Here is an 18,702-nt window from a genome sequence, read left to right on the forward strand (position 1 = left end):
ACCGGGATGTCTGGAGTTCCTTATTAAGGCAGGCCTAGACCGTATACCGGTTATTGCGCCGTTGATGATGATGATGTATAAATAGCGAGATATTTACTTTAACGAATACGAATTCGTATTCATAGAAAACCAAAAAAAAATATTCGTATTCGTAGTTACGAATACAAATATGCCCAACACTGCCGACTGGTATACGACACCCATCACGATAACAAATCCCTCTGCCACCAGTAAGATTTGAACCGGACCCTAGTCATTATATTACGCCACTATAAAATAAATGAAACCCCAATTTCCGAATAAACAATCAATCTTTTTATTAAGTGGTTTTATTTATACACTGATCCATTTATTCAGCAGCAGCTTTAAATAGCTTCACTTAAGATCGAATTGGAAATGTTGAAAGCTTATTCGTACACCTCTTACTTAAATCAAAAAAGGATGAACGACTTTAATGTGGCTTTCTTCTGAATGAACAGCCTGAAAAAGAAAGAAAAATAAATTAGTCCAAATGGTTGTAGCAAAAATATCAAAAGAGAATTTCAAAATTTATATCGAATTTTACTGGAATAAAAAAAAAGCAAAAATTATGAATATTGATGATGAGATGAAGCTAAGCGAAACAACCGCGAATAGCCAGTCAATATAGCAGCATTGAAGATACTCGCTATGATACCCCCCAAGCACAGTTTAGGCCTCCACATCAATTGAATCCTATACGATAATCGCCGACGATGTCCTCAATGGCGTTACGACCCACAAGCACCAGGACATATGCCAAAGCAAAGTCTTCACCAAACGCAAATATTAGTGGCCATTTGATGGTCTGCGACTGATGCTTACTAAACCCCGGCAAAACAAGAGACAACAAAGCTTTATACCCAACTGTAAGAAATGCCTAACAATTATTAAGAAAAATACCAGAACTAGTCGACAGACATGGTATCATTTTGCTTCATGACAACGCCAGGCCACATGTATCAAGTACTACAGTGTAGAAACCGATCAATTAAATTACGAGACTCTACATCTACCATATTCACCAGACCTGTTACCCACTGATAACCATCTCTTTAAACATGCTGTCGTTGCGCAATAATTTGCAAATGTATAGACAGTTTAATGCGTTGGGCAAATGTTATGGATTATAATTTTCCCAGAAAAGGCTCAAATCGTTGTGGCCCTTCAGCTGCGCTTACCAGCTAGCGCCCAGGCCATCCTCAGCGTTGTATCACGGTTGTCGGAAATCTTACAGGTTCAAGAGTCGCTACAAGTGCCCACGGTGTTTGCATCTTCCTCGCCGTGGTCTCCAGCGGAAGAAACCCCATAACGATCGCAGATATCCTCATTTCGGATGTGATCAAAACGTGTCACGCTACTAGTCCAACGTAACATCTTCGTCTCCATTACCGCAAGACGCCGTTCATTGTCTTTTATAGTTGGCCAACACTTAGAACCATAGAAGGCGACAGGACGGACGATATTGCGGTAAATTTTCGATTTGAGACGTTCGTTGATGCGTCGATCACAAAGAACACCAGTTGTGGACCGCCACTTCAGCCAGGTTGTTCTCCATTGGCTGATAGCATTGACTCGAGATATTTAAATTGCTCAGTTCTGGGCAGATCACTACTGCTGACAGTGGTTGTGCCTGTTTCATGGGGATCGGTCATCAAATCTTCTGGCACTAAGTGTTGTCGTAAAGCATACCAGATGAGTCCGTGTGCCACACGGTCAAACGCTTTCTCCAGATCCACAAACGCAATGTAAAGAGGCTGATGCTTCTCACGGTGTTTCTTCATGAGTAACCGCGCAGCGTGTATTGCGTCAGTAGTTCTGCAGTTTTTGACAAATCCAGCTTGATTCACGATTATTTCAACGATTTCGCGAATACGGTTGTGAAGAATGCGAATGATGAAAATCTTCACGGTATTTGAAAGTAACCGGGTCGGAACATTCTGCTGGACTACCTTTCTTTTTCCATATGGGAACAGTGGTATATACTTGCCAGTCAGATGGTGTTCCTCCTTCCTGAATAATAATAATAATAATCGTTGGCGCAACAAACCATATTGGATCAAGGCCTTGAAGTGTGTTAGAGCACTTCATTCAAGACCGTAACGGTACACCACAGTACACTGTGGGAGGTAATGTGGTCAGCATTGCGCTCGCCCGAGATTATTACCCTGATTTGACTCAGGTACTCATTCACAGCTGAGTCGACTGGTGTCCGACATCCAATCACGATAACAAATTCCTCTGCCCCCAGCGAGATTTGAACCGCGACCTTCCGCTACAACAGCCCAGCGCTCTAACCACTTGAGCCATCCGGATACCTTCCTGTCCTTCCTGAATAACCCGATTAAAAAGAACCACAGTGTTGGGTCCCAGCTCTTCGCTTTTCAGAGCTCAGATGCAGTGTCGTCAGGTCCTGTGACTTTCCCCGATTTCATTCGTTTTATTATAACCACAACCCCCATGAAACTCCCACTAGGGGGCCAACCGCCAACAACCGAGCTGTACCCACATACAACGGGCGTTCACCCAAAGCATGAGAATTCAGGGGCTACCACGGTCCCCATGGTACCAATACACCTCTGGTAAGGTTTCGTGACCAAATTGCCACTTCAGATGAGTCCCCGTGCAGACTCGGGTCTGATCGCCCTGATTAGGGCAACGAGTGGCAACTTTCTTGGCAAAATGAGCCAAGGGGCAGATAGACTGCGCGCTCATCGACAAATTAGACCCGTGGTTGAACAGAACGCACGGTGAGACTGATTACTTCTTTACCCAACTTCTAAATGGGCATGGAGGTTGGTTTTCAGTCTTACCTGGACAGTACCGGGAAGGCGCGATCTTCTGATTGTGTGTTCTGCAATGGAGTGGCGGACGGCTCTGAACATACCTTTTTCTCTTGCGCAGTGAGAGAGGTGGGGCGGCTTTCGTCAGCAGATTTATGCAAACACAGGCGAGCTCTCTCCAGACAACATTCTCAGAGAGGTACTGAAGAGCGCTGGCAGCTGGAATCGTATTGCGCATTATGTTCGGGCTCTTCTTATTGCGAAGAAGATTTAACTCGACCGGCAGAGCGATCGGACGGTAAAGGGTTCCCTGAACTGGCAACTCCCCTCCCACCCCGTTGATGAAAGGAATTCCCTGACTCAAAGGCTCCCAAATAAGGGAGAGTAATGTGTCAAACGATTCTATGCTAGTTCTCTGATGACAGGGAGGTGTTTAGTTGGTAGTCCGACGCCGTACTATTGCGGTAGCCCAACATTCTGTGCGTAAAAGCACTCACCTACTCCACTCCCAAAAACAGCACGATTTATCGAGGAATTTTGGCAATCTAAATGTGACCGATGATTCGGATATGGAGCATGAGCCATCGGAAGTCGATTCAAGTCAAAATGAAAGTGTGTCTGAAGTTTTAAACAGTGAGGATAAATCCAAGTAGGTGGCGGCGATGAAAGATGAAATCGCATCGATGAAGAAAAATGATAGGCTCGGGACTTTGCCAATGGCCAGCAGAGGAAAGGCAATTGGCAGTAAGAAAAGTCCAATACTGTCGAATAAGCAGTGCCAAAAGCTGTTGGCACAAAAAATGAGTCAACCGACTCAAGACGACTGGAACGAATGGTCAAATATCTCAATGGCACGGCGGATTTGAAGCTGGCTCTCGCGAAATTGCGAACTTTTCGCCACCAACGGATCATGTATTAACACATACAGCCGGCAAAGGATCAGTTAGCCTTGGGCAGCGCAGGGAATTTTGATGGGAGTTTTTCGTCGCCGACGTCCAGTGGTCAGTTGTCATCACGTGGTTCCTTGGCCTGCGTGGAGTATCGATCCGTTTTTACAGGGGCAGGCAACTCAACGTATCAACAGCTAATCAAAGAGTTCCCCAACACAGCGAACCCCTCCATTCAAACCAATTGCCAACATGGAGTCCAACACCACATTGTTACCAACTAACCCCCGGTGCAGAGAGACCTCAACGTCTGAAGCCCGATCGACTGGAGGTAACGAGAAAGTTGTTTTAGTACATGGCCAAAATGGGTTATTGCCGCCCGTCGAACAGAACATTAGGCCCCAAAACAAGATAGAACTTGGAGGCCATTTGGGGATTTCCGGAGATTAAACGCAGTAACAGCCCCGGATGGATATCCGATACGGCACATCCAGGATATCGTCATCGGACTAAACAAAAAACGCGTTTTCTTCAAGATGTACCTTCACAGAGCGTTCCACCAAATAATAATTGTCGAAACGGACATCCCAAAAACACCGGGACAACGGCATTTGGCCTTTACGAGTGCACCGTAATGAGGATCGGTCTACGGAACGCCACCCATGACCCTTTCAGCGACATTGCTGGTGGACTTCCAACTGAACGCACCAATTGTATCGGTAACCGACGCATCGGACATGGCCGTAGGTACAGTCTTGAATCAATAACACGGCGACAACTGGCTTCTAATAGCATTTTTCCAGCGGAAGCTTTCAACCTCCAAACGTAAATACAGCACGTTCGATAGAGCTGTTGGCGTTCGGCACTTCCGTCATTTTTTGGAGGGCGTGCAATTTGTTATCAGGACAGATTATAAGCCGTTGATCTACGTGTTCAGGCAAAAGGCGGATAAAGCATCGCCTCTCCAGGTACACTACATGACGTACATAGCCGAATTTTCAACCAGCATCGTTCACGTCGGGGGAGAAGCGAGCGTGGAAGCTGACACACTCTCGCGCAACGTTTGTACTGATGAGCTGATAGTAGAACAGCAGAAGGACTGCTCAAAGTGGAACCAGTGGACGTTGGTGACGGGAAGACGTTGTTTTGCGACACCTTCGCGCTGGTTCATCAGATCGTTCGCTCCAGCCCCGCTTCGAAGGCGCATATTCGACACAGCGCACGATGCTTCGCACCCGGGAGGAGCCCATGTCACGCTCAACGCGATCAAGAGAAAATTCGTGTGGCATACGAAAGGAGGTAATGAAATTAACTCGTAACTGCCTATGTTGTCAGCAAACCAAAAATCCGTACCAGCCATTCGAGGTGCCCGACGGAAAATTCCAGCAAGTTCGTTTGGATATTGTGAGCCCCCTTCGCCCTTCACGCGGGTACGAGGATTGTTTGATGATGCTGGACACATTCACTTAGAAAACAGTAGCAAAATAGGAAGATTTTCCTTAAATTTCATCATCCATTGCCAGTAACTCAGCCCAAAATAGTAAAAGCAGATTTCCATCTCCGACTTAGTTTGAATTCTGAAAGGATCAAAACGCGAACAAAACGTATTTACTCACCTTCTGTAAGTTTAGCACGTCCGCCTGTGGGCTGGCACAGGATCGTTGAGCATCCTGCGCAAACAACTACTCCCTGGGCATGGCTAAAAACGGTCGTGATCTTGTAGCAACCAGGACACTTGACGTCCATGAAGTACGAGTTTGGATGCTGCACCAAGCGCTTGAGCTTGTGCTTGCGTTTTTCTTCCGCTGCGAGGGGATGCAACAAATCTTTTGCTAACTGCAATGGGAAGAATTTACCAAATTAGAATGGTCTAACCAAGAACTATTTCCACCGCCTGAAGGCCACAACCCAAGAGAGCAATGCACTTTTAGGTTATATTTACATCAATTTCACAACATTGTGTTAAAGTGCCGTTGGAGATATTCAAGATTACGAGATGAACCAATGCACAAAAGTACCCAAATATCACGCTAGAAACAATTTTCACATCGTAACTAAGTAACTCGCGCGAAAACAAATGCAAAATTTGTCGGTGCTCCCATGTGTCGCTGAGCTGTCAAACGCGACCGCACTTTCTTTAATTGAAATTTCGCCGAAACTAACAAGTTTCGCGTGAATTTGCCTCCTAAATATATTGCAGACACTTTCGCGCGGCACTTTAACACAATTTCCAGTGGCACTGATTAACAAAATACGGCTAAATAAATAAATTTTGGGAAAATTGACACACACCGGCATGTTTCTTCTTTCGTAGCTACGTAGGAAAAGGAAGTGAGCTCACTAAACAGTGAAGTTGGTCAGTGTTCGAATTTATAGGGACCTCTGGATGTTGGGATGAGAAGCTTTGAGTGATTACTTCAATTTGTGTAATATTTTATTTATTGCGAAATGTGGAAATAATAACTATTGCATAATATTATTTAATAATGCAACCAAAATGGGCGAAATCGAATTTTAAATGGGAAAAAGGCCGTTTTTCCTTACTTTTCGCAATGCATATAAACCACCTTCACAATTTTGAAGATGGCCATAAAATCAGAACTGGCACCCCTGAAATTCAAATGTCACTTGTCTCACTGATTACACCGTCTGTTGACATTTTCCCATTTTCAGTAAATATCGAAGTTAGTAGCTTCTCCTAGACTTTTCTCGATGAAGATGAAACCGGTGGAACCCAAGCGCGACGATGGTGTGGAATTGGAGACGCAACTTATACTGCGCCTTCCGAAGGTAACATGACTCCTCTCTGTGAACGCCTTCGGTTCTTAAGCGAGTTTTACTTCTCAGGAGCCTGCCAAAAGCCTTCGGGAGGCCATCCAGGCTGGCGCAAACAATCTGAAGGATCGACTCAATATTAAACTAGAGCAGGATCTGCGTTACGGAGAAGTTCGATTTGATCATTGGCTTATGCATGCGAAAGTCGTTGATTTGCCAACCGTCATTGAATCACTGAAAACTATCGACAACAAAAGCTTCTATAAAACCGCAGATATTTGCCAAATGGTAAGTATTTTGCTATTCTCTTCTTTGCAGAAAGCAAAATTGTCGAGAAAGTATTAAATAGACACAGTATTATTTACGGACGGATCAAAGATGGCCTATGGAGTCGGCGCGGGGTTTTCTTGAATGCACACGGTGTATCCAAGTCGTATGGTCTCCCAGGTTTCGCCATTGTATTCCAGGCGGAAGTACTGGCGATATTGTAAGTCTGTCGATGGTTGGAGCGTGATTCGAGCCTCAAGCGTAGCATAGCCATTCTGACCGACAGCCAAGCGGCCATCAAGGCCTTGTACTCAACGACGACATCTTCCCGGCTAGTGGGGCAGGGCAGAGACACGCTGAACCGTCTGGGCGGCACGCTCAAAGTCACTCTCCTCTAGGTTCCCGGGCATAAGAACATTGAGGGGAATGAGCGGGCTGACGGATTGGCCAGGCAAGGCTCTGCTCTTGGCAGTCTCTCGGCGAATTCAGTCTGTGTTCCGCTGACGGCTGTCGGGGGCCGAGTCTACTCGCACTGCCTAGCAGCCGCGGGCTTGAGATGGCGAATTGTTACAAGCTGTGCCAAATCAAGGAGAGAGGCCGATCACGAGAGTTCCTGTGCCAGACACGCGCAAATGCTTTCAAGATTACGGCGGTCTGCACGGGGCACTGGCCCATAGGGAACCATGCCGCTAGCCTTGGCATACCCTACAACTCGCATTGCTGAAGCTGCGGAGAAGGAAGGGAAACCCTCATGCACTTTGTCTGCGATTGTCTGGCTAGATTCAGTCTGGGCAAACCATTCTTTGGGGACCTCAGACAGATTTCTAGCTGCAGGGTTGGAGAGCTGCTTTCCTTCGTGAATGCTACGGGCTGGCTCTGAAGATCCGAGCCGGCTGGACTCTGCCTCCCTGCTCTCATAACAACAGTCACGGTCTTAGGAGTTTGTGGCATCAAAACGGCGCACCAAAGCGTTAATTGGGCTCCTCGGAGCGGCCGCTGATACCTATCTACCATTAGATCACTTCCACATTAACTATCGTATGCGAGTTAGAAGTTGCCCGGTAGAGTTCCTTCTGAAGTTTTTCTTCATTTTTAAGGTTTTGTACAACACAAAACCCTATTAAAATCGGTTCACTGCTTGTCTGTCTTTTTTTATCCAGTAAAACCACTCCGAGTCCCCCTTCCCCGTGGAACCCCCATAAGGTATTACATCACGGGACGAAGTTACCTCACTTTAGCCATTTCTCCTACCTTCTATGCGCGACGCTCATAACCGCGCCTCCCTCACCTCTTTCGCTTTTCGCAGTTTGCCCTGCAATGTTGTGATCATTTAGTTGATTGCATCCCAATCCTTCTACTATGCTGACATTCTACTCACCACATTTTTCGGTATCAGTGCTGCACCTAAAGTTCCCTCTAGGTTTCTCCTCTTGTCCCTGAAGACAGTAGTCGGAGTTTGGACAATTGAGCAAATTCATCATCTGCGACGGTTCTGAAGGCAGAACACCCCCCTAGGACTGTCCTCCTGAACACCGGACTCAATTTATGAGTTTTACGTAATATTCTCCAAACAGGGAGTGCATAAAGCAAGATCGAGCTCAACACCCTGGCAACAAGCAGCTTACAAGTATACCGTGGTCCTCCCACGTTCGCCATTATCTTTACCAGGGCCATATTCGCCGTGACCCCCTAACATCATTGTACATGATGTTCCACAATAGTGGGTCCAATACGAAGCCCTTTGGGACACCCGCGGAAACAACGTACTCCTTGGGCCTATCATCGCTGTCATACCAAACCGTCAGTTTTCGCAGGTAACTATCGACAATAGCTGCGAGACAGGCGGGAACACCAATCGTCGCCAGGCACTTTCGTAAAAGTTTCAAATTGGCCGAATTAAATATATTTGGCACATCTAAGGTCACAACCACGCAATATTTACTGATACTGCCCCTTCCTTGAATTGTATTTTCGGCCACGCCAGTAACCATTTTGAGGGCATCAATGGTTGATCTGGCTCTGCATGACCGGGAGTCATCTATTATGAGTTACACACTCCAACATTTTCCCCATAATATCTAGAAGACATATGGGTCTATAGGAGGCCGGTTCCCCTGAAGGTTTTCCAACCTTAGGCAGCAATACCAGCTTCTGCCGCTTCCATGTTGTACGGAATATTCCCTCCGACATGCCCGCTTCAAACAATTCGGCGAGCCTAAGAGCTCGCTTCGGTATGCCGCCCGGAGCTTTGTTGTCACCTATTCTGCTCCAGTTCTCCAACAGCTCGCCCATACTGCAGGAATTGTCGCCACATTCAGAGTTCTCTGAAATGTGTCAGTGCCCCTCTCTTGCTGCGGAAATAACACCTTTCAACAAAAGTAGTAAGGAATACAATCTGTGGGGATGGGGTCTCTCAACCGTCCCATCACAATTCTATAGACCCTCCCTCACGGATTTACATCCACTTCCAAGCAGAGCTCCTTAAAACATTGCCTCCTGCTACATTGGATGGCAAGCTTGAAGTTTTTGCGAACTACCACCCTCCCAGTCGTTCGTCTGGCTCGGTGGCAGGCTGATCACTATTCCATCAGTAGTTGAGTATTTTATTTTTCTAGACATGACGGGCCACATGCCTTGGTGGTGCATTATGTGATATGGAGAGTTTTCTCCGTGGGACCGCCTGCCTTAGTAGGTTCGCCTACCCACACTTTCAAGAAGCTCCTCTCGTCCAATACTTTTACAGACCACCCTAATATCCTCCTCGGCTTTAAGTGTCCTGTTTCTCTGACCTGTGGCTCCCTCCTCAGTTCAAAGAAGATTGCCTGATGATCACCACCGGCATAGTCCTTGCAAACGTGGCAGGACATACCATGTACCAGTTCAGAGCTGACAAAGATCAAAGACGAAAGGTGCTTGTATTATCCTCATTAACCAAAGCTAAGTCCAACTGGGCAAAAGCCTCTAATAAACTTCGGCCCCTTGCGCTACTCTCAATGCTTCCAAACTCGAGGGCCCAAGCGTTGTAGTCATCGGCAAACACCTTTGGACTTCGAACAAAATTGTCTAACATGTCTTCAAATTCAGACAATGTTAGACTGGGTGGAGTTTATCAACTAGATGCATACATACCGCTTATTTCCGCCCACAAGAAACCATGGTCGACTGACTCATGGAGCATTGTATAGCTTGGCGACCGCACGTCTATGTCGCCGCTCCACCAGTCAAGTCAATGACCCATACACCACCATCACGGTTTCTGTAGGGTACACTTATAATGGCAATTTCCATCTGAGATTCATAAGCGGTCTGCTCAAGTAAGTCCTGAACGACCCTGCAATGATTGTAGTTTGTTTAAATAAATCTCATTTTTTCATTGCAGTTAACGTCTTCCTGAGTTCTGGGCGTTTACCACTTCTGTCTAAACATGAGACACTTGAAGCACCTCTTTAATATGCGACAGGCGACAGATAACCTATCCAATTCGAACCTTTCCGCTCGAAAATAATTTCTGCATTGCTTCCACTGGTCGTCACATCGTGTCCGTTTGAGTATTACCATAGGCTTCATGATGGATTCTTCTTCCAGTTCCTCCAACTTAAATTGTTTTTTTCTACTTAATGCATATTTCTTCTGTGGATGTCACTTCGTAAAGATCCTAGCACTGTATGTAGATCTCATGCTTTTCGGTCCTAATTGTGACATTCTCTCCAAGCGAGCTCTTCACTTGGGTATGAAAGCCTTCGATTTTGTCCAAGTTGGATTTTTCAGCTCAAACATGAGATCGTCTTTCTGGGTCCTTCGGATCTTGCTGACATATCCACCCAGATCCCTTAGGTCTGAGTCAGATAAGTATCAGTGGTCGTTTCGAAGAGCCCAATTAGCCCTGTGGTGCGCCGTTTTGATGCCACAAACTCCTAAGACGGTGCTGTTATGAGAGCAGGGAAGCAATTATTAGAGCTGTTATGAGAACAGGGAGGCAGAGTCCAGCCGGATCAGATCTTCAGAACCAGACCGTAGCATTCACGAAGGAAAGCAGCTCTCCTATCCTGCAACTAGAAATCCGTCCGTAGCCTAACTCTAGCTAGAGCTAGGCATTCGCATACTAAGTGACTGAGGTTCCCTCTCTTCTCCGCAGTTTCGATAATGCGAATTGTAGGGTATGCCAAACCTAGCGGCATTGTCCCCTATGGGCCAATGCTCCGTACAGACCCCCGTAATTTTGTACGCATTGGTACGAGTCTGGCACAGGAGCTCACGTGACCCGATTTTGTTATAAGCGGATAAAATCCTCCTTCACTCGTGGTCAAATTTAACTTCTTTAAGGTTTTGTGTAAAACAAAACCTTATTAAAATCGATTTACTGTCTGTCTGTCTTTTTTTTTGACGATAGAAGGTGGAAAGCTTCAAAAGCTACCAAAGGCTTCTGCCACACGGTTATGTGGGACTTTGACCCACTAAAACCACCTCCTTCTCCTTCCACTCTTCCCGCGCGACTCCCATTTGGTATCATGTCGCGGGGCTGGATTAGAATTTAATCTGCGCCCGTGTTAACATTCATGTTTCTTTCGCGTTCGTTCTTCCAGCTGATTTCTTTCTGCCTAAGCTTCTTGTGATGGCCGCAATCGCCTTTTTGACTTTGGTCCATATCCCCTTCGTGTTCACCATATGTTCCATTATATTTTCGGGTATAAAGTGCTCCCCGGTTGTAGCTTCCAATGCAGCCCTTTGGGATGCGAATCTCGGGCAATGGAAAAAAACGTATTCTGCGTCCTCTGCAATATTTAGACAATATGGCGAATTATCACGCCCAAATCGATACAGACATGCTCGATACCCTCCGTGTCCACTCAAGAATAGAGTTAGGTCGAAGTCTACTTTGCCGTGGGGTCGTCCGATCTATTTCCGGATATCATATGATTCTTTGAGTCCAGCGGCCATTTTCTGACTCGTCCCAGGAGATTCTCCGGTGAGATACGCTCGATCGTGAAGTCGTTGTCTTTCTTTTGCCAGAATTTCAATCGGGATTCCTGCTATCACACAAGCTGCTTCATTAGATATTGTTCTGTAAGCGCAAACGGAGTACACTTACTGCGATACGCAGCTCAAATCTTTCTCTTATTTGCTGTATTTTTCAGTACATCTGCTTATCCTGGGGCTGCATACAGTAGGATCGAACTGACCATCTTCGAATTAAGGAATCGACTGCTCGGCCTTGGGCCAACTATATTTAGTAGAATTCTCGCAATCAGCGCTCCGATGTTATATGTCTTGGTTGTCTGTCTGTCACACGCATTTTTCTCGGAGACGGTTGTAGCGATTCACACTAAATTTGATGGAAAAGTGGAAACTGTGAACCCTCATACAGTGAATTACAGAATTTTATATCGAATTTAAGGGGAGATCCTCATATATGCAAAAGGGGTGTACAATTTTTTTTCATCGGGTATAGTCATCTAGGATATCAAATGAAAGGTCTTGATACTTTACTTTCTGATATTGGTTGGAAGGAGTGCGGGGGTCCGAAAACGGTCAGTTACTTAAAGACCCGTTCTCAGGAACTACCCACCCCAAATATCTGAAAAGAAATATGATGGTTCATGCACATGGTCTCTAAGCCTCAAAATATTCTCCATACCGATACCTGTTTATAGAAAGTTAATAATAAAATATAATATAATAATATATTATCATATTATGAGTATTTTCCCTGGAAATTGAGTGGGAACCCCCCTTTAGTTTACCCTAGAATCATCAACTTTTGCATCGGCACTACAAGTTTGGTGCAAATCGCACTATTACAAACAGAGTTATAATAATTCAAAATTGTCAGTTTTGTGCAAATTTCTTGTATTCTGAGATTTTGAATGTCAATACCATACTAAAGTGAATGATTTGACAAACTAAATCAAAGACAGACACTTCCTTTCCGATTTCCCAGCTCTAGTTAGAGTCAAGCTACCGGGAGATCTGCTTACCTTGTTGCTCAAAAGATCTGAACGTGCTGGGCTCTGTCTCCTTGCTTCCATAACAGCAGTCATGGTTTTAAGAGTTTGTGGCATGAAAACGGCACACCAAAGCGCTAATCGGGAGCGTCTTGGCGACCGTAACGAAAATGGTGGAACGTTTGCAGATTTCTGTAGCTTCCGCCGTCTCGTCATCGATGACACATGGTTCAACCACAGAGCCTGTCATCAGAAAGTCAATTGGGTTTCAACTGACCGACACCATACGAGCAATTAAAATAACCACTTTGCGAGCACCAATAGATTTAAGAGTTGTCTCCTCGATGTATGTAAGAAGAAAAGCACTGACATCGACCTCGAAAGGAATCACAGTCACAATCACAATATGATGGTCGCCTACGCTCACGACAGTCACTTCTCGCAGAATTCGCTGTGCCATCCAAAGTTGTATATCGATCGATCGTATGAGCCAGCGTCGCTCGATAGTGGGAGAGCTATCCTGCTGATCGGACAGTGGATACACTAACTAACTTGCCTGAGAATATCGATTAGCATTGGGCCGCCATAAAATGCTCTTTTCTAGAGTATTACGAAGGACGTCATATAATCTGGCTTCTGCGAAATCGTGGAAGTGGATCGATAAACGGAAGGGGTTCAATTGACCGTTGCCAGTGATGGCGGGGGTGACGTGCTCACACTCCAATACCGAACGAAATACCGAGAACTTCAGCGTAGTATGCGCCATAGCAAGAGATACTTTGTTATTGTGCTAGTCAGAGAAGCAGAAGATGCCGCAGAACGCAATGATTTCAGAAGTATATACCGCATCAAGAAAGAGGTTGCATGTTTTCGCAAACTTTTCGATGGTCCTGTGGAAGACGTTCACGGTCGACTCCTCAACAACGATGACGAGCAACCGAGGTGGAAAGCACATTTCACCGCTCTTAAACGTATCACATCTGGTGGGGTTTATCCTCTTGCGAATGAAATGGCTAGTCACCATAACATGCGAATGCGGACTGTCCCTCCAAGCGGAAAAGAAATCATATCGGCCACCAACGGACTCAAACGGAGTAAAACCGCTGAAGTTGACAGTCTCCCTCCAGAGAGTGGAAGAAGGGAATGATCGCTAGGTTTCCAAAAAAGGGCAACTGTTTCAGTGTAACAAATGGGGGATATCTGCGTGCTCCCCGTCATTGCAAAGATAGTGGCTTAAACAAGATTTCGAGCGCATCAAAGAACATCACGAAATCCTGATCGACAGAGAACAGACTGGTTTCCGCTCCGTATCCTCATGCATTGACCACACAATTATCAGAGCGGCATATGATGGCGCAAAATGTCACGTGCTCCATCGAGGTAAAATCTTGAAGATTTTGACGTCCAAAGTGAAGCCCGCCCTGGGTGGCACCTTGTCATCGATACTATTTCTTCTTGTTATCGCTGACATTCAACATGCGGCCTTTTCAAGAGGAAGTGGAGGAGCTTCAATGAACTATGAAATTTGTCCCCAAAAACCTCGATTACGCTGCGGGGTACCGAATTATGGACCTTGGTCAAATGGCTCTTGATCTGGAAAGAGAGGCAAGTAGAATTGGACTTAAGATAAAAGCCAACAAAACCAAGATGTCAGTCTGACGGGTCATCGCAATCTCCCTATCTAGATTAATGGACGGTATGTCCAAGGCGTTGATCAAGAGGGTGGTTTCTGCGCTACAGCGCTACATCCGCCTTCGCTGCCTTATCTAAAATCTGGAAATGCAGTTATCAAAATCAAGTTGAAAATGAATAAAAAAGCAGATTGTTTTTCAATTAGGAACAACCCGGGACAGCGCCATGATTAAGGAGGTAGAGTGCCTCTCAATCTCGTTGCTCGAGGTTCGAATCCCAATCGTCATGGATGATTGTGATGTGCCTCGCTACAGTGACTTTATTCACTTGCACAGCACTACGTGCGATGATAATGAAACTGAAGCACAGTCTCATCAGAGATTGTGTGGTATGGGGCACCCACTAAGGACTGCATATTTAGTCATTGAGACTGTTCAAAAGCTTTAACCCTTCTAGAACACTTGGCTAGGACGCATCATTGGGATATGCTGGCATGATACTATCTCGAACAAAGAAATTTGGTCGGCGTACAGCCCACCCGTGAGCGGTGTGATCGGAAGGCGAAGTTGCCAATGGATACGACAATTCTTCGCCGAAAAATTGCACCCTCTTTCTACCTCGAAAAAATCTCAATCTCGCAAGTCATTCAAAGAGTCACTACTCATTTCATTTCACTAGTCAACATTATGTTGTCACCAACAACTCTAATGCCTCCCGATCAAGAAGTCCGCATTTTTAAATCCTGCCAATATTGCAAACGGTGACTTTTATCCCGGTGTTACTCTCAGTCACTCATTCCAGGTGGCTTATTTGTTAGTGCATTAAAGTTTTGCAAGGAAAGGTCGCAGTTTAAATCTCACGGTTGGTAGTTACATTTGGATTGTAGACTGGGCGTCGGATATCATTCGATCCGCCTGTATACAATCTCCTCCAACTAAGGATTGTCTTTCTTTTTCTTGTGGAAGGTGGGATGGGGTTCGTCAGCAGCTCTATTTAAACACAGGGGATCTCTCTCCAGACAACATTGTCAAAGAGATGCTGAGGACTGCTGACAGGCTGAACCGTGTTGCCCATTACGTTCGGGCCCTTCTCGTTGCTAAGAAGATAGAACTTGACCGGTGGAGGAGCCGGATGGCAGGGGGTTCCTTGAACTAACAGTTCTCTTCCTCCTCTCTCCTCCCGTTGGTGAAAGGAATTCCCTGATTTGAAAGCTCTGTAAGGCGGGAGAATTCGGGGACTAGCCCGAAGCAATGTGACAAACGGTTCCAGACTAGCTCTCTGACGATGGAGAGGTGTACCGAATCAGGAGTCCAACACTGTGTGCGTAAATGCATCCACCTACCCTACCCCAAAAAAAAAAGGATTTTCTTTCTGCGGCTATGGTTGCGCCTACTTTTAAAAACAACCATTGCATTTCAATACAGGGCGCAATTGCTGATGGTTTTTTCATATTCTACAGACTTTTTTGTCGCTTTTGCATTTTGACGAAATAAGAACGTTTCGTTTCCCGTGATCTGTACAGACAAACTGCATTCTCTTCTGGTTGGTGGAATAACGCGATGCATGACTTGTTTTCGACATTTGCGATTGAGGAAATGCGAAGAAAATTTCAACTAATCCTTATTGTGTGTTGTTTTTATTTTACTAGATCCAATGCAAAGACGAACCCGATGCGCCATCAGCTGACGAAGAATCTCCAAATAAAGCTAAGAAAAAAGATCCAAATAAGGTGGACAAAAAATTTCTCTGGCCACATGGTGTCACGCCGCCTTGCAAAAATGTTCGCAAACGTAGATTCCGTAAAACTTTGAAGAAAAAATACGTGGAAGCACCTGAAATCGAAAAAGAAGTCAAAAGACTTTTGCGAGTAGATAACGAAGCCGTAAATGTACGATATGACATCATTAATGAAGACGAAGACCACAACAAAGGGGGCGGAAGCAATCAGCACGCTGGACTAGAATCCGAAAGCGGCGTCAAGATCTCCACGAAACATGCAGATAAATCTAAAAGCAAAAACACCCATGATATCGAAACCGAGTCGATGGCTCAATTACCATCGACACCACGAGGCGTTGTCGCTGAGCACGACATTTTCGGCGGAGAGGTTTCATCGTCCGAGGATGAGGAAGAAAGTCCAAATGTCCACGATATCGAAGATATTAGCCGTCTATCGGCCGATGATAGCCGTCTTTCGGACTTCTCAATGCCACCAAACTCAAATGTTGATAAAATGTTCACGGAATTCAATAAATCCATGTTCAGTCCTAAGAGCCGTAAAGCTGATGCGACTCAAGATCAACTTGCACCAGAAGCATCTTCGTCGATGGCAGCACAAGATTTCTACACTCAAAATCGACCAGGATCTTTCGATGACAATGATTCAAATGAACCGCAGATGTCACGGCAGCAAATTAACAGTCGCATCATGGAATTTCAGAGAGTCTTGGATGCGTTGAAAGTTCAACATTCACAAAAATCACAAGAGATTGCATCTATTCAGAATCCAACGCTTCGCATGCGCATGCAGGAGACTGTGGATAATCTTATGAGTATGATTCTGGATAAGGAGATGGAGGTAAAGGGATTTTTAGATTTACGGTGCTTGATTGGGACTGATAAATTTTTATTATTACAGATTCAAGATCTTCAAAATAAACTTGAGAGCTAAGGATATTTCTCATTTAACAATATATTGCTTCATTGTATAGGGTTAGTTGCGTATAAATAAACTACATGAAAAAAACAGTTTTATTTGTTTCATTTTCCGGGAGGTATTTCGAATCAATAAAAGCGAAAAAGTAATTTGAAAAAATCCAGCCGAAATAAAGTATTATATGGAATATTCCATGCACACATCAGATAGTGTCGAGGGTATCGAAATAATAAAGGGGGGAAGCATTGGTAAAAATGGTCAAGGTTGCCTATTCGAAATGCGCTGAGAGAGTCAATTTTAACTTAGTATTGGGGTCTTTGTCAATAAAATTCTAAGCCCTGTTGAAAGAGAGGGAAAAGTATTATAGTATGAATGGGCCGACACCAAAGCACTTCACGACGCTGGTGAGATAGGGGGAAGTTACTCTCCCTGTGAACTGCCAGTAGACTAAGTATGCCGCTATTTCATCACTGTAAAGGCAATTGACCCTACATTAATCCAGCACCAATTAGAGATACAGATGTCAATGTAGTTATCGAATAAGCCCTGATTTATTCTGAAAAAATTTTGCGGGCTCCATTACATATCAGTTGCGTTAATACTGGTATTGTCCCCAGTGCTGAGTAGCCGAATCTTCCATCAGAAGCGTTCCTTTGTGCAGATAAAAAAGCCTTCGGCGGACATAATATAGGCTTGTATGTGCGCGCATCTGGACATATTCCTGTATGGAGATACCAATGTGCGGACCGGATAAGTGGGAAGAAAACGCCCACCCATGGATAAAAATTAGTTATGGGAAGGATATCCAAAGATAAAACCGAAACGAGGGAAAGGAAGGGAAACAAAACTACTGTGCAATTTTTGGTAGTGAGAGAGTGGACCCCCGACCGTCAATTTCCAACGACGGCAGTGTCACAGTAGGGACCTTGGCTACTGTTGCATGAAACGTTACAAGCGTGCGGGAGGGAATAGAACTAGTTCCATTGATGGACACGCTCAGAAGAAGCTCGATTCTTGGTAGATCCTCACCCTTACAGGCACAAGCTCCCGCGAATGAAAATGCTACGCCTAACTACAATCAACCGGGAGCTCCATTTATCGCACTTTTCCACGCAATTCCCAATAAAAGAGGAGTAGGTAAGGAAGACGGCTGAAGCTGCTAGTAGAATTCACTAGCCGCCATCCCGGACAGAGAAAGAGCCCTGGAAAAAAGTAGCACCCAGAAAAAGAAAGATAAGAGGAGGATCCGATCGGAGGTTATGATCTTCTCCAAACCAGGCGAAGGGTCGTACGCTATCATTTTTAAGAGAGTGAAGGCAGACCCAGAACTCTACAATCTGGAATACAATGTTAGCCGCATTAGACGATGCCAGAAAAGAGACTCGATGTGAGAGCTCAAGAAATCCAAGGATATCAAGGCGGACAAATTATTGAATCAAATCGGAAAATTCTTAGGACGGGAAACCGACTTCAGAGTGAGCAGACCGGAGAATTCTATAGAGTGCAAGGATATATATATATATAGGATACTACAAAAGAAGAGGGGCCTTGAAAAAGAAGTTCGACCTAATTGGACTTCAAGAATCAGTGGTAAAAACGCTTGGGAAAGCCTACGGCAGGACGCAAGCCGCCATCATCAGCATACCAATGAAAGCAGCACACAAACTATTAGCAGGCAAATCGATGTAATGCAAGATACACGGAAGGAAGGGACTATAGAATGGGTGCAACTTGCCTACTAT

General features: G+C 45.1%; 2 protein-coding genes across 2 annotated transcripts; one reads left to right on the forward strand and one right to left on the reverse strand.

Annotated features, from left to right (window-relative positions):
• Window positions 1–292: 292 nt before the first annotated feature.
• LOC119659436 (40S ribosomal protein S27) lies at window positions 293–6,086 on the reverse strand. Its single transcript, XM_038067518.1, has 3 exons — window positions 5,981–6,086; window positions 5,305–5,524; window positions 293–480 (listed from the first exon to the last, which is right to left on the reverse strand). Exons 1-3 carry the CDS (start codon window positions 5,984–5,986, stop codon window positions 452–454), a joined length of 255 nt encoding a protein of 84 aa, XP_037923446.1. The 5' UTR covers window positions 5,987–6,086; the 3' UTR covers window positions 293–451.
• A 206-nt stretch (window positions 6,087–6,292) lies between these two features.
• On the forward strand, window positions 6,293–17,052 carry LOC119659434 (transcription initiation factor TFIID subunit 7). Its single transcript, XM_038067517.1, has 4 exons — window positions 6,293–6,478; window positions 6,536–6,751; window positions 15,953–16,882; window positions 16,943–17,052. The coding sequence occupies exons 1-4, from the start codon at window positions 6,401–6,403 to the stop codon at window positions 16,973–16,975; spliced, it is 1,257 nt and encodes a 418-aa protein (XP_037923445.1). The 5' UTR covers window positions 6,293–6,400; the 3' UTR covers window positions 16,976–17,052.
• The last annotated feature ends 1,650 nt before the right edge of the window (window positions 17,053–18,702 follow it).

This window comes from Hermetia illucens, chromosome 6, assembly GCF_905115235.1.
Source record: "Hermetia illucens chromosome 6, iHerIll2.2.curated.20191125, whole genome shotgun sequence".
Taxonomy (NCBI): Eukaryota; Metazoa; Arthropoda; class Insecta; order Diptera; family Stratiomyidae; genus Hermetia; species Hermetia illucens.

What these genes read in the sequence shown, in the direction of transcription:
- LOC119659436 (XM_038067518.1), bottom strand. An exon ending in ACGTGCTAAACTTACAGAAG is followed by an intron (nt 481 to 5,304) that starts GTGAGTAAATAC and finishes TTTCTTTTTCAG; the next exon opens with GCTGTTCATTCAGAAGAAAG.
- LOC119659434 (XM_038067517.1), top strand. Translation starts at nt 6,401, where the DNA reads ATGAAGATGAAACCGGTGGAACCCAAGCGCGACGATGGTGTGGAATTG. An exon ending in TTATACTGCGCCTTCCGAAG is followed by an intron (nt 6,479 to 6,535) that starts GTAACATGACTC and finishes TTTACTTCTCAG; the next exon opens with GAGCCTGCCAAAAGCCTTCG. An exon ending in CCGCAGATATTTGCCAAATG is followed by an intron (nt 6,752 to 15,952) that starts GTAAGTATTTTG and finishes TTATTTTACTAG; the next exon opens with ATCCAATGCAAAGACGAACC.